We start from the raw sequence: 13752 nt of genomic DNA, 5'->3' as shown, positions 1-13752 counted from the left end.
TGTCTTAGCAACAACTGAAAACATCAGTGTATTATCAACATTCTTCTCATACAAAATCCCCTGCTGACTCCAAACCACAGCACTATTCGAGCTACTAAGAAGAAAAATTAACTCTATCCCAAGTCCCCATCCTCGGGGTAGTGAAAAGCCACTTGGATATGGGTATCTGTCTATAGGTGGCCCTGCTTGAGCATAGGATTTGGACCAGATGAACTCCAGAGGTCCCTTCCAGCCTCAGCCATTCTGGGTTTCAGTGATTCATAATCAACATGCTACCATGCCGAAAGGCCATTTGGAAAACCCAAAAGATGTTCTATCAAGCCACAGAAGCTTAGACTGTTCCTTAAGAACCAGTGTTCTTATGAATTCTGTGACAGGCTTCTACTTGATGCTGCAAAGCTGAAATCTAGGATTGCTAGAAGGATCTGAGAGAAGTTTGTGCCTTTTTTTCTCCTTTATGCCCTTACACAGTGTGATGTGAATTTGTTTGACAGGGGCACAAAATCAGTGTAGACAGCATGATGCATCTTTAGAAACAGTTACAGAAACTGAAGCAATGTCTTATTTTCTCAAGTTTTACAATTAAGCCAACCCATTAAATTTTTAATCACTTGAATTAGGTAAAGGATGCGTTTTAACTATGCATATCTCTTCTAAATTAGTAGAACATGTGCTAGAACTTTAACTTTGAAATGTTTTATGTGGTATAATAACTTGTTGCTTTTTCTAAAAGGTTGCAAGGAAGCACGTTGCCAATTTAAATAATATGGAAAAGGGTGTTATCTTAAATGATTCTTAATCTTTTTAAAGATGAGCAAGTATGGCTTCTACATGCGTGGGAGAATTAATTGAAATAGTTGCCATATTTCTCTGTAGGTTTGTAATAATGATAAATTATTGTATAGGAAGTTAGAACAGCTGTTGCTTCGTACAGTGTAGTCTGTTCAACGAAAGGCTTCAGGGGAGACATGAGTTGTTGCCCACATGTGATTAGGAGAATGGTTGTGCAATATTACTATCTAACTGTAGTAAGCCCTACTACATACAATTTTAACCTTATTCTAGATGTGTTTTTAATTCTAGTTGTGGCTTTAATATGACTACAGTCTCAACTAAGACACTACTTAAAGGTTTTCCAGCTTGTGTAATAATGTTGAGTGCTTTCAATAATAACAAAATTTTCACTTGACTTGATATGTGTACAGGTTATAATTTTGACTTTATATTTTCTTGACCAAGTAAAGTATGCAAATATAAGAAAATCAGTCGTAACTTGGATACATGCTTCTAGAGAAAAATGATCCATGGAGCCAGCTTATATGTCCTTCATGCTACGCAATGTTCTTTTAACAGTATATGTTATTTTCATATCTTATCCTTTCATGTTACTTCAAATCTTAGGAGTAAGAAGTTTTAAAGATATATCCCGATACACATTTGTTATGACCATATTAAAGTGTATGTACAGATATTCATAGAATTATGTAAAGCTTCAATCTAGTGGTATGCTTCTGCACTCATAATTTGTGTGACTGCTGTTAGTATGAATTAAATGTATAAAATGTAGCTCATTTGTTTCATCTAGGGTTTTTTGTTGTTGTTACATGTCTCTTAAAAATATTAGAGTATAATGTTCATCACCATAAATACTTTTTCATGAGGAACCCAAAACTTCCTTCTCACCACACAACTGCAGAAATCCTAATACAAACTCAAAAAAAAGTGAAAGGATAATTTTTTTTTTCTATAGGTTGTAATTGGGTATATGTTGTCATTTTTACAGCCACTGAAAATATGTAATTTATTAGAGCAATTGAAAATGTATTATGGGAAAAACAAGTCATTTGATTTATTCTATATGTTGACTTTACAGGCGATATCCCATCCTGTCAGTGAGTCAGTGTTCTGGTAATTTTAGATGTGTGTTGAGCATGTTTATACTTTTTTTTCATCTTACAGTTTTTAGTTACATCCTGGACATATAAAACCATTACTTAGTTCTTTTATTCAAAACATTTTAATTATTTCCATTTTGTAAGGTGACATACTTTATTCTCTGAACAGTGATGTGACGTTGTAGGTAAGCAGTTCAAAATTCTGAAAGCATACAAGATCGTAATTAGAGCATCTATTTGATGGAGTTTGCAGAGACTAATTAAAGAAATACTAGAAATAGTCTTAATTTTCTTGGAACATTGTTCCAGTCCTAACAACTTGGAGAGTAAGTGAAATAGAAGTCATCAACGTTATACAATAAAGCAATGGGGTGTCTGGGAGAAGTCCTCTATAGCTTCAGAGATTTGAAGGAGAGGAGGAATGATTACAGGAGAAAAAACATTACAACATTATTTGCCTGTGTCTCTTGTAACAGAAGGTCAAAAAATAGTGATGAAATTTAAATGGTGACAGATTTCAAATGGATAAAATGAGATAATTTCTTTTTTTGTGTGTTTGTATGTACTTTAGTTTGTTGAGCTGAAAATCAAGGGTGAACTTGCTGCTGCCTTATAAAAGATGAAGTTTGTAGGTTTTTAATAGGTGATTGACGAAGAGTGAATTCTTTGAAGCTTCTTTCAGTGTGTGTATGTATTTCTCATTGAGTTTAACTTTAGCTGGTTGTCCTTCATATAGTCAATTTGTTTGTGGATTTGATTTGGGGAGGGGGATGTTGCTTGAAATGCAGAGGAAGAGAGCTGTAACTTTAGTTTATTTCACTGGGACTCTGTATGCCTCTTACAACCCACTGCTGTAATATTTTAGGGGAAGGCTAGCCGAGGGAAATGGAGAAGAGCAGTTCCTGCTTTTTAGCTGAGCCTTTGTAAAGGTATAAAGGTTGAAAGGTTACTGCTGAGGGAGTTTCTTTAGTCCAAACTGCACTAATATGCTTTCTAAGCAAATAGTATGTTCCTTCTAGCAAAGAAATTGTTTGGGATAAATTATATATGATGGCAACAGTGTAACCAATGCTTCTGAGAAAATTATTTAAACTAAGGGGGCCATGTTCTTTTTAAGAAATAAGTAGGTAAAAATAGAAAGAGGTATTTTAGTGTGTTTCCTTCCTGAAGGTAACTTCTCATTTTTGTCACTGGAAAGTTCTACATAGCATGAAATGCTGTGCTCTAAAGTGGCAGACAAACCTTGCACTGCAGCTCAGCTATAAATTAGGCTTTGTGTAGGAATAAGCTGGGTTTACTTTTAAGTGGGACAAGCTTGTAGAAATACCTTGTTTCAGTACTCTAGTTAGAATAAATATTATTAGCATTTTAATTTCCTCCCTTCTGTGTTGTCATCAGAAAGCAGTGATTTGCAAACAGACCCTTAAAAGCTTTAGTTGAGAGTGTTACTGCAGTCTTGGGCATTGGAGCAATTACAAAATACTTACATTGTGTCCTTCTTGCAAAAAGAAAGGTGTAAACTTGAGCCCACCTTTCTCTGAAAGTCTTTGTTGGTTTTCACACTGTCAACCTGTGAGCATAAAAAGTGAGAGAACAGCCTTTCTTGAAACTCCTTGTAATTCTGGCAGCTTAAGAACCTCTGCAGAATCTTTGGAGGGAACAGACATAAAGGTAATTTTTAATGGTTTAATAACAGAGTTGCAAATTCCATCCACTCTTCCTGGTCTATGGACTGGTAGCATTGATTTTGATATGTTGAAGTAAAATAATCACTTAAGGAAACAGGTGGGTCATTAATACTTTTTAATGCAGAAATTCAGTTAACTACTTAAGATTTAATAAACCAATATGAATATTATGAGCAGCTTATTTACTTAAATTTATATTTTTCTGGAAGTCAGCTTTGCTGTTACCACAAGACTTATACATTGAATTTTATAACTACAGCTTGGAGCGTATCTGTGATGAATAATACATTATTTTAAGGACAGTGATCAAAGTTCCTTGCAGCACAGAAAAAATACCAGACTAATAAGAAAAAGTGATCCAAGGATATTTTAGAGGCATTTATTAAATTAACATTCTCACATTATATTTTCTGGTTTGGGTTTTTTTAGTTGGTCAATATATTAACATTATATTTTCTCTCTTGCATTGTAATTCCAATTGTCTGAGGGCAACGAATGTGATGTAACTATTTAATCTTTGGCTTTATCACATTCATCTTGGTAGAACACAGTGATAAACTGTGTATAATATAACAAAGATACATGGTGACTAAAATGATTTTCCTCCTTTGGAAATCTTTGTGATAATAATTGCAGAGTGAATGGGAAGTCTTCCTCTGTTTTAGTCATCCATTTGTATTGGAATTTTCATTTAAACATTCTTCCATTTTGCTTCTGTCAAGTAACTTGCTTTTAGTTGCTTTAATTAGATGTATTTTGGGGTGTAAGATTTCTCTATCTTATACTGAGATTTTTTAAAAGCTAAAGTCAGAAAGTGTTGAGTTTGGATCATAATAAATATAACTATTGTTCTGACATAGTAACCATTTCTGAGTCTTGTTTGCTATCATATAAGGTGTGAAGTGGAAAGAAACATATAACTTTTTTTTTTTTTAAACATTAATGAAGAATTAAGAATCAATCAGGTTTTTGCTTTAAATATGCTTTGTATCAGAGAGGGATCTGTTTTTTTTTCCTTCTGCTTCTCAAACTGCTCTTTGAGTAATGGCAGCTTGTTAAGAAAAGGCTTCCTTCATTTGTACTGAAATGAATAAATTACCTTTAAATCTTTGCGAAGAGGACACAATTTAAGTCTGTAAGTAACAAACATGCATTATTTTACATAATTCTTTTAAAAATCTGTAGGTTTATGGCTAATTTACTGGAATATAGTGTTTGTGCATCGGTATACTGTACTACAGTTCAGTATTAAAAATGAAGTTACCTTGATGTTGTGTTTTGGCATTTAAATAATGGATTTCAAGTTATGCTGTAACTCAAATCTTTAGCCTTAGAGTGTATATTATTTATTAGTGCACTTTGAAAATACTGTTTCAAGGTTGTCCTGACTGAAGCATGAAGTGATTGCTTATAAAATAGTCAATGAAGAAATTAGTATAATAATTTTTTGAAGTCGTTTTTTGGGTTTTTTTTAAAGTAAAATAGTGACACTCCAGCTGACACACAAATCTTTCAGAATCTATTTATTTAGAAGCATAAGCTGGAAGGTATGCTGGGAAGTAGCAGCAATTGTTAATAGGGAAATATTTTACAATTGAAAGCACAAGTTAAAAGTAAGATTGGACCATAGGAGAGAAAATCAGTTTATTAAGTAATTCAGTGTCTTCTGTGGTTTTTAATTTGAGATTACAAATTAAGTGAAAAGAGAATTTGAAGTTCAACATCACAAGTTTGTGCCTAGAACAGTATTTCCTTCAGTACATGTTTGTCTAGCTCTTTGTAAGCTTTTGTTAATTGAATGATGAAATAGGAATCACAAGTATCAGTTAAGCAGTATTAATATTTTTAGCTAGGTGATCACCTTTACTCTGTTGTGGAGTTGATTAAGATGCAAGTACCACACTAGATTCTTCTGTTGTCCTAGCATAATTTTAGGATGTCTTGATAGGTGGAACATAAATTAACACTTCAAAATATTAATGATGTTGTATAAACACGAGGTGTGCAGGGAAGTGCAAAAAATGACTGCTGTAGATATTGGCCAGTTACTTATACGGAAATACTTTGCAGCATTAATTTAACTTATAAAATTGTTTTAATCTGTTTGAGTCACACTGGCCATTCCAAAAGCAAATGATTGATTTTTAGCTAGCAAAACTAAACTTTGTTTAACTTTAAGAAAGAGCACGATTGGAGATAGGAAGCTCAGAACAGCAGCACTGAATGGTGTGGAGTTAGAGGTCTACATACACACAATCTTGCTTATAAAGCATTTTATCATCTGCTGTGATCATCAGTTTATACAGCCTGCATGCATCCCAATATTGCAGAATAATGAATGTGAATTGGAATAAATCTTCTATCTTTCTTGTCTTTATAGTCACCTGTTTGATGATGGTACTCAAATCTTTGGCCTGCTACTCGGATGTTCTCCCTCCTACATCACTGATGCTATTTTTTGCATAGGCTCCTTGCTGGCTTGTTTTGGCCATCTAATGTTAGCTGTTTACATATGTAAAAGCTCTCTCTGATGTGGTATTTTTTATTCATGGGGGGGGGGGTTTCCAGAAGCCAGTCAAATGTTTCTATTTGACTTATTCTGTAGGTATCGGGATATATGAAATGAGTTTAAGAGCCAGGTAATCCCTCTTAATATGTGACTAGTTTTAGAATAGCAGTCAAAATATGGAGCAGTTGAAGCAACTGTAGATAACTATTAAAACTGTAAAACTTGTAACAAGAGGTAGGGCAAGTTAAGGAGGATCACTTTAGGCTAGGTCCTCAGAACTTGCTTTTACTACACACCCAAAAATCGTTCTTTCCCTTTCTGACACAGATTTTTTTTCTTGTCTGAGTTTACTGGTGATTTTCAGTCTTAGCTGCCACTTCCATTTAATCTTTCAGTCTGATAATCTGCCTGTCCAGTTTCCACTGAGTGGAGTCTTTTTTTTTTTTTTCCAAACAAAATAGAAACACTGGAAACATTGCTTGTTTCTTTTCCACAGCCAAGTACTTGGTGATTGCAGCCTAATATTAAGCAAAAAGAATCCAAAGATACACACCCAGAAATACCAGCAGAAAAATTGTGTTTCAGCACCAGTGAAAGAGTGGTATTTCAGATGAGGCTTTGCAGCATATTGCTTTCAGACAGACATGGTATTGTGATGGTTCTATGACTACAGCAATTTGTCATCTTTTCAATTAGTCACTTTTTCATTGTGCATTGAGATTTTTTAATTTAAAATATTTCTACAAAACAAAAGACATCTTAGAAAATATATATAAAATGTACTTTTGAGCAAATATTTAATAAAATAGGAGTAGTTAGTTTTCTTGTACTTCACTTTTTACATAAAATAACTTAAATCATTGTGTAAACTCTTACTATTTGTAAAGCTTCTTGGTTGAGTTTAAATCAGTTTAAACAAAATGATAAGTTTCAATCATGAGAGGGTTTTTTAGTGTAAAATGGTTCATTACAAAACAGCAGAGACTATGAACTTGACAAGTTACTGAAAATATGATGGAGTATGTAGGGAAGCCTCAAGTTTTACGGTTTTAGGCTGCCAGCTTATGCACATGTGGGAATTCTTTTTCTACTTTGAGTTCAGTATGTGTGGTAACTTTTAGTTGTTTCAATATTGTTAGAGTAGCAGCAGAGTGTTTAGGCAGAAAATTCAAATCCTTTCCCTTAGATGGAAATACTGGTAACTCTCTGATTAAAACCCAACGATTCATGAGTTATGTTTTTCATTTTAAGATGCATCCTGTATAAAATATCTGACTAATTAAATTGTGGATTTCGTTTAGTGTTTGATGTTCTGTGGATTCTGAAAAGGTCCAGGCAAGCTGACTACTCTATATTTGGCAGGATGATAGCGAAGAAAAAGTTATAACTGCTAGTGCAATACGTAACTGTATAGCTTGTCTCTGATCCTGTGCGGCTTTATGCTGCCTTAAAGGGCCTCTCAGAATTTTCCCACACCTATAACTCTTCTTAATGCCAGTATACCTGAGTAGGTAATTTTAATCTATTTTTTTTTCTCACTGTAGTGTAATTTTGTTTTCACTGTCACTTCCCTATCACTGTTACTATTTAAACTTTATTAAAAAGAGTAAAGTCTTCATTTGTTCTGCAATGAAGATGATTTGTGGTGCTACGTATTAGTATAGAACAACGAGAAATTTCAACTGCAGTAAGTCCAACTTGCTAGGAAGTATGTTAATTGTTGAATATTTGCTTTTATAAAAATTTGATTATTTGATACTAAGTTGTGGACATGATCTGTGTAAAATGCACTGCAAATTTTGGGCTAGGTGATTGTCTTCATATGCTCGTATATACTTGAAAGCATTTCCTTTGTAGATCTGTCATCAGCAATTACTGATTGACTCTCACCTGTTGTATCCTGCACATGCATCCAGCATCTTTTGAACAGCTCACAGCTACACTGGGGCTAGACTGTAAAATAAAATAATTTCAAAAGCACTGTATTCTGTTGGAGCTATGATATAATCTTAGTAGGAAAAAACAATGGATACTGTATAAATACATGCTTTAGGCCTATGGAGAGTATTTAAAATCATTGTCAGTTAACAGTTATGCAGGGATGTCTTTGTGGGCTAGATTAGAGATAGTACTGTTTTACGTGATTGATTAAGCAAATGTTGTACAAAACACAACCTAAGAACCTCTAACAGAAGGGTTTTTATTTGGAAAAAAAAAAAATTAACACTCTTATATCTGTAACAGTGTTTATAAATAATGTTCACGGTTTTCTTGAGTGTCAACTTTTTCAGTTGTTAATAAACAAAAATGCCCTTGCGTTTCATGATATGAATAGAATGCAAGGAGGTAAAAAAAAAACCCTACAAATGGAAATGCCAGACATTTCTTCTGCTAAAACCTCTTATTCTGTGCTATCTTCTCCCTGTCTCAAATAGTAATACCAAATATTTGCATGGTCCTTAAATTGTTGGTTTTGCTAATTTTGTTATTAAAACAGGCAACAACAGAGAGACCTTTTATACAGAAGCTATTTCGACCAATTGCTTCAGGAGGACAGTTGCATACTTTGGAAGATCTGCTAAAAGATGTGTGTCCGAGTGCTATCACCCCTGAAGGTACTGTAGAAATAACTTTTGTCCAATAAGATTTATTTTTTTTCTGTTGACATATTGTTTCTTTGGGTTTTTTTTTTAATACGGGTATTTTGGAGGTAGGACTATGTTTCAGTACAAGAGTTTCAGATTTCACTCCTTCCTGGCCCTTTAGTGTGTCCATTATACAGCACCTGCAGTGTTTGGAGAGGATAAAATTGAGTCCTGAGGCATTCATGAAGAATTAATCTCTGGAAGCTTAATTTTAAAATTCATGTACTGCTTTGCCATCAAGTTGTTTTTAATAAAAACATTCATGTTATTTTCTGCATTTTTAAAAAAGTATTCTATTATTTATTATTCCACAGAAGTTTTAAGTTACCTTTAATTTTAAGTTACCTTCAATTTTATATTATATAAACTTTTCGTATATAAAACTCCAAAATGGATAGAAATTGATGTTTTCAGAAACTTTTTTCCCCTGTTGAAGCTCAACCTTGAAAAATGTATCAAAAGAAAGAGATTGTTATAAGTGTGTAATAGTTTGTGTGCTTACTAAGTAGTATTGCGTGACAAGATATCAATTAGTTCGTGTAGTATTGTATCGTTTCATACGGTGGCATTTGTTAAATAGCACTTTTCAAGAAAAATAAGCATTTCTGGATATTATTTTAGCCTCAAAGATTAAAACTACTGGAACTCAGATATACTTTTTAGGTGGGATAATGTAGAAGTTATGTACTCTCCAAATTAAGGATCAAAATTATTTAGTGTGAAATGTTTTTCATCTTGTACTGTACTTACAGTACCTGTACATCTTATGTACAGCATATATACCCATACAGTATATGGTTAACTTTTTCAGTCAAAAAAATCACAATTTGTTTTGAGAAATGTCTGATATTCTAGAGAAGATCTGGGCACAGAATTCACTAGTGTAGCATCAGCACCTTTTGACAGTAAAGCACTAAATTTGAAATCAGTGTAAAAATCTGTAAGATGTATGCAGAAGTTGTGTAATTCAAAATCAAACAGTTGTCATGGATTTCTTTTAAGTGTGGTGATCTTAGAAATCAACTGAAATCTCAAAGTATTCTTTTTACCCCTGTTTAAATACTTGTTAACACATGGAAACCATTTCCAAAAATAACAAAAGATAAGAAAAACATGGAATGTTGATAGCCATGTATCTGTTTTCCAAAAGCTACTATAAATTTTAGAGCATAATTTTAGGTAATGCTTTCAATTAACTGTCCAAAAGATAAAGTAAGATACAAAGAGATACTTGAGTGTTAGCACAAGCAAGTTTAAACATCTTTAAGTAGTTAAGTTTGAGGATCCTACAAACACTAGTGAAAAGGTACAAAGTGAATTTTAAAAAAAGAGTAAGAAGGATGATGCATTGCGATTTGGAAGGCAATTGAGTACAAATTAAATGAAGGAAACTCAAAAAGCATTTATGCAAAAGTTATTCCAAGATATAATGCATGATGATGTTTATGTGGATTTGTTAAATCTGTAGATGGGGAATGTGCTGGTTACTGCTTTTATTAAATATGTGAATGTTATATAGTTTTATTTGGATACTAGTAACTTGATGCTTCCCATTAGCAGTCCTTTTCAGATGTTGAGAAGTGTGCCAACCTTTAATAGCAGAATAGAATTGTGCTACGCTAATTGCTTGCTTCATTTTTGTTAAAGGCTAAAAAAAAACCCTAAACTGTTTACTCAACAGGGACAAAAAAATGGTGATTACTTGGCAGAAAATAGGTACTATCCTTACACTTAGGAGGAGATATTTGAAATTTGGAGAGGATAAGATTGAGTCCTTGGGCATTCATGAAGAATGAATCTCTGGAAGTATTGTTTTAAAATTCATGTACTGCTCATATTTTTTTTTTCCCTTATATTGGAATATACTTGTCCCAGTATAAATCTGCTTCAATTTGGCCTAGTTTTGATACTTAAGATTCTACTGAGAAATTTGCAAACTTAAAGTTCAATAAATTTGATCGTTCTCATGGGTGTGAGCTATCTTGGGATGCAGCAGAATTTCTCCTGTAATGTGGATTTGTATTGTTGCATTGTCTGATTGTTCCTGTTACATTCAGTGTGTTCTCCTCTTTTGGTAGGTAACAGAATGAAAGCTGGGCTAAATGCAGACAATAATATGAACTGTTGAGGAGATATGGGGGTAGACTGGTACATAGAGCCAGTGGAGGGGGAGGCAGACTGTCTCAACAAGTAATTTGAAAGAAAATGACAGATCTGGGAGTCATTAATTGTGATGGGGAAAGCAACTATAAACAATGTGGCAGGATGAAAGACACTGGAGCGACAGCCAAAACCTGACATAATAACTGTGAACACTTGGACAGAGTAAGTGGGTTAGGAGATGGTAAAAGGATGAGGGAGAAAAAGCAGCATATTGCATCTGGATCATACACAGAGATTGTGTAAGGCATCTGTGAAAGAATGGCAGTGGAAGTCCTGCTGATGAAGTGATTCGGGTGGTCTGGAGACCCATTTGGAGAAACAAATTGAATCAGAAGTTGAACAGAAGGGCATTTTGCACTGGCAAAATGGGAAGATACAGGTGGATAGGTGGTCAGGTCAAGCTGGAGGTAGTCAGATAAGGGACTGGGGGAAAACTTTTCAGGGTTTGCTGTACAAGTAGACTTGCACCCCAGACAGGAATACAAAGTAGAAAACTAAACATGGCAACAGAGAAATAAAAAAAGACCTAGGAGATAGATCAGGTGGAAGGAGAACTAGGATAAAATTATGGAGAAGGGATCAAACTTATGGAAATTGACCTGAAAAGATGGATGTCCCTGACAGCAGTGATTCTTACTGCTGAGGAACATGCACAGGTAAGGTCAGTGCAGTTAAGAAGAGTGAAGGGCAGCGCTGATTTAGGCTTGACTGCTTCAGTTCATGGCTGTTCACTGATGATTCAACATAGCCAGTAAGTGAACTTTGGTTATGCTCTTGCTTGGCTTAATCCACTTATTCACTATTCAAATTAAATGTGCACCATATTAAGTGTTCATGCTCTAATACATGCTCTGAGCTATTAAAAAAAAAAAAACCAACAACCAAACCTAATTTACTAGACTACATAGTGCCACTTCTGAGTTTTGCCAATAGAAATGTTAGCCATAATGAGGACATACTTAGCCCTTTTCCAGCAAGTAGACTAGACTCCTGAGACTAAAGAACCTCAGCATGTCTGTGCTACTGAAGTCTCCATGAAACCCACTCGATCAACTAATTTTCTCTCTCATGCTGGTTCACTGAGAGTTTAACAAGCTTTCTCTGTCAATAGATGCTCCATCAGTTCAAAATGCAGAGGAGATTTTAGAGCTGAGTGTTTCTATCCATTTTATGGGCATATGAGAATTTAATGTGCAAGCATTTTTTGGAAACCTGGGAAACTATGCATAAAGGTTTTTCTTCTAAAGTAGTTGTATCCATTTGAAGTTGAATACGTGAAATTTAGGAGACATCAGAGTTGTAGACTGCCTGTACAATCTTAATTTCCATGACATGCATACTGATCATTATACAGTATATAATCATTCTCCACCTCTCCTGTCACTTTGTTTTCACGTTTGTCTTCCTGTACAGGCTGGACATGTTTTGGTGTCAGGGCTGTGTAATGAAAAATCATTGTCCTGACTGTTGAAATGATAGATGGAGAATGAATGTACTTCAGGAAGTAGTCTAATTTAGGCAGCTGAAAACTGCCTTTGGGAATTGAATTCAGTTTTATCCCCCTAGGGATTTCATTCATGTGATACTAAGCAAGCTGAGCGTTACAAACCCACTCATTTTATAGAGAGGAGCACCAGAAAAACCCAGTGATCAATGTGAGTGTTCTGCTGAACAGCTTCCTTGCTTGTACTTGGAGTCAGTGAGAGCTCTAGGGCTTTGAGTGTGCAGACACCAGGCACTCTCTGAATCAAGTTCTAGGCCTCTCATTACTCTTCTTTCCCATCCTCCAAAAAATTGATGCTTCTGGCCATAATGTCTCTTTGATTTAAGTATGTCATAAAATTATAATAGTCTCTTTCCACAGAAATATCTTGGTGAAACAGTTTCTGAAAGGAAAAAAAAGCTTGTGGTCAAGACTATTTGATTTTCATTATATTAAAAATTTGTCCTCTGGACGTTTTTTGGTATCTTCTAATTTTTTGTTCTTAATCTACAAATTCATATTTATTCTGGTCAAGGCATTAAAATAATGTTGCAGCAAAACAGTGTACTTTATCAAAGTTATGTTAGAAAATTATGACAAACTTTTCCACATGTTCATTTTCAGACTTTATTCAGTGTTATCGAAGTTTAGATCTACTTAATTTTTCAGGAAAAAAAAGGGGAAAAAATAGTCTCTTGTCAAAGATATGCTTAAAGACGTGATAGATATTGGTGACGCAACTTGCTTTCAACCTTTTACACTCTTGTTTTCAAACACTTAGATATTTTTCTAAGACTCTTTTTTAACCCCCTCTTTAGTGAATGAATTTGGTGACATTAGCTGCATCTTTTTGTCAGTGTAACACAATCAATGTGAGCTTCTCTTTCTTTCTGGTTTTCTCTGTCTGCTGAACTTTTTTTTTTTTCTTCCCCCTTTTTCCTCCATGTTTTTCTCTTTTCCAATTACTTTTCATTCAACTGGAAGCTTCATGGTAATTGTGATGATTGTTTGTCTATGGTGACATCCGTAACTGAGCTTTGTGCCGTGGGAACACAGAGAATATATGATTTTCAGAGTCAGCATTTGTAGCCATATATGTGAGCTGTTCCTGCTGCCAGATACTTAGGGACCACCACAAGAAGAGGGAGGGAAGGGTTTCAAGAACCACCCACAGTGTCTATATGCCTTTGCTTTAGGAAATATGGATATAATTAAGTCTCTCTTTTAACTGTGCTGAGAAAAAATATTTCAATGAAAAAATGTATTTTTATGTATATGTGGATTGAATATATACATTGATTACCAACTGTTGAAAACACCATGTGAATAACATTGTCAGAAGTAGAACAGGTTGAATAGTGACATTAAA

The 13752-nt window shown here is 34.3% G+C and overlaps 1 protein-coding gene across 1 annotated transcript in view; it reads left to right on the top strand.

Moving 5' to 3' along the window:
• Window positions 1-13752, top strand: part of ATG5 (autophagy related 5) — an 81349-nt gene that overhangs the window by 47557 nt on the left and 20040 nt on the right. Inside the window, exon 7 of the mRNA XM_026845336.1 lies at window positions 8590-8707. Coding sequence (XP_026701137.1) covers window positions 8590-8707 — 118 coding nt within the window. The remainder of the gene's footprint in view (window positions 1-8589; window positions 8708-13752) is intronic.

Source organism: Athene cunicularia (genome assembly GCF_003259725.1).
Source record: "Athene cunicularia isolate RWA chromosome 3 unlocalized genomic scaffold, athCun1 chr3_part1, whole genome shotgun sequence".
Classification (NCBI taxonomy): domain Eukaryota; kingdom Metazoa; phylum Chordata; class Aves; order Strigiformes; family Strigidae; genus Athene; species Athene cunicularia.
The sequence above is the reverse complement of the archived record's forward strand: the minus strand, read 5'-3'. Positions and strand labels throughout refer to the sequence as shown.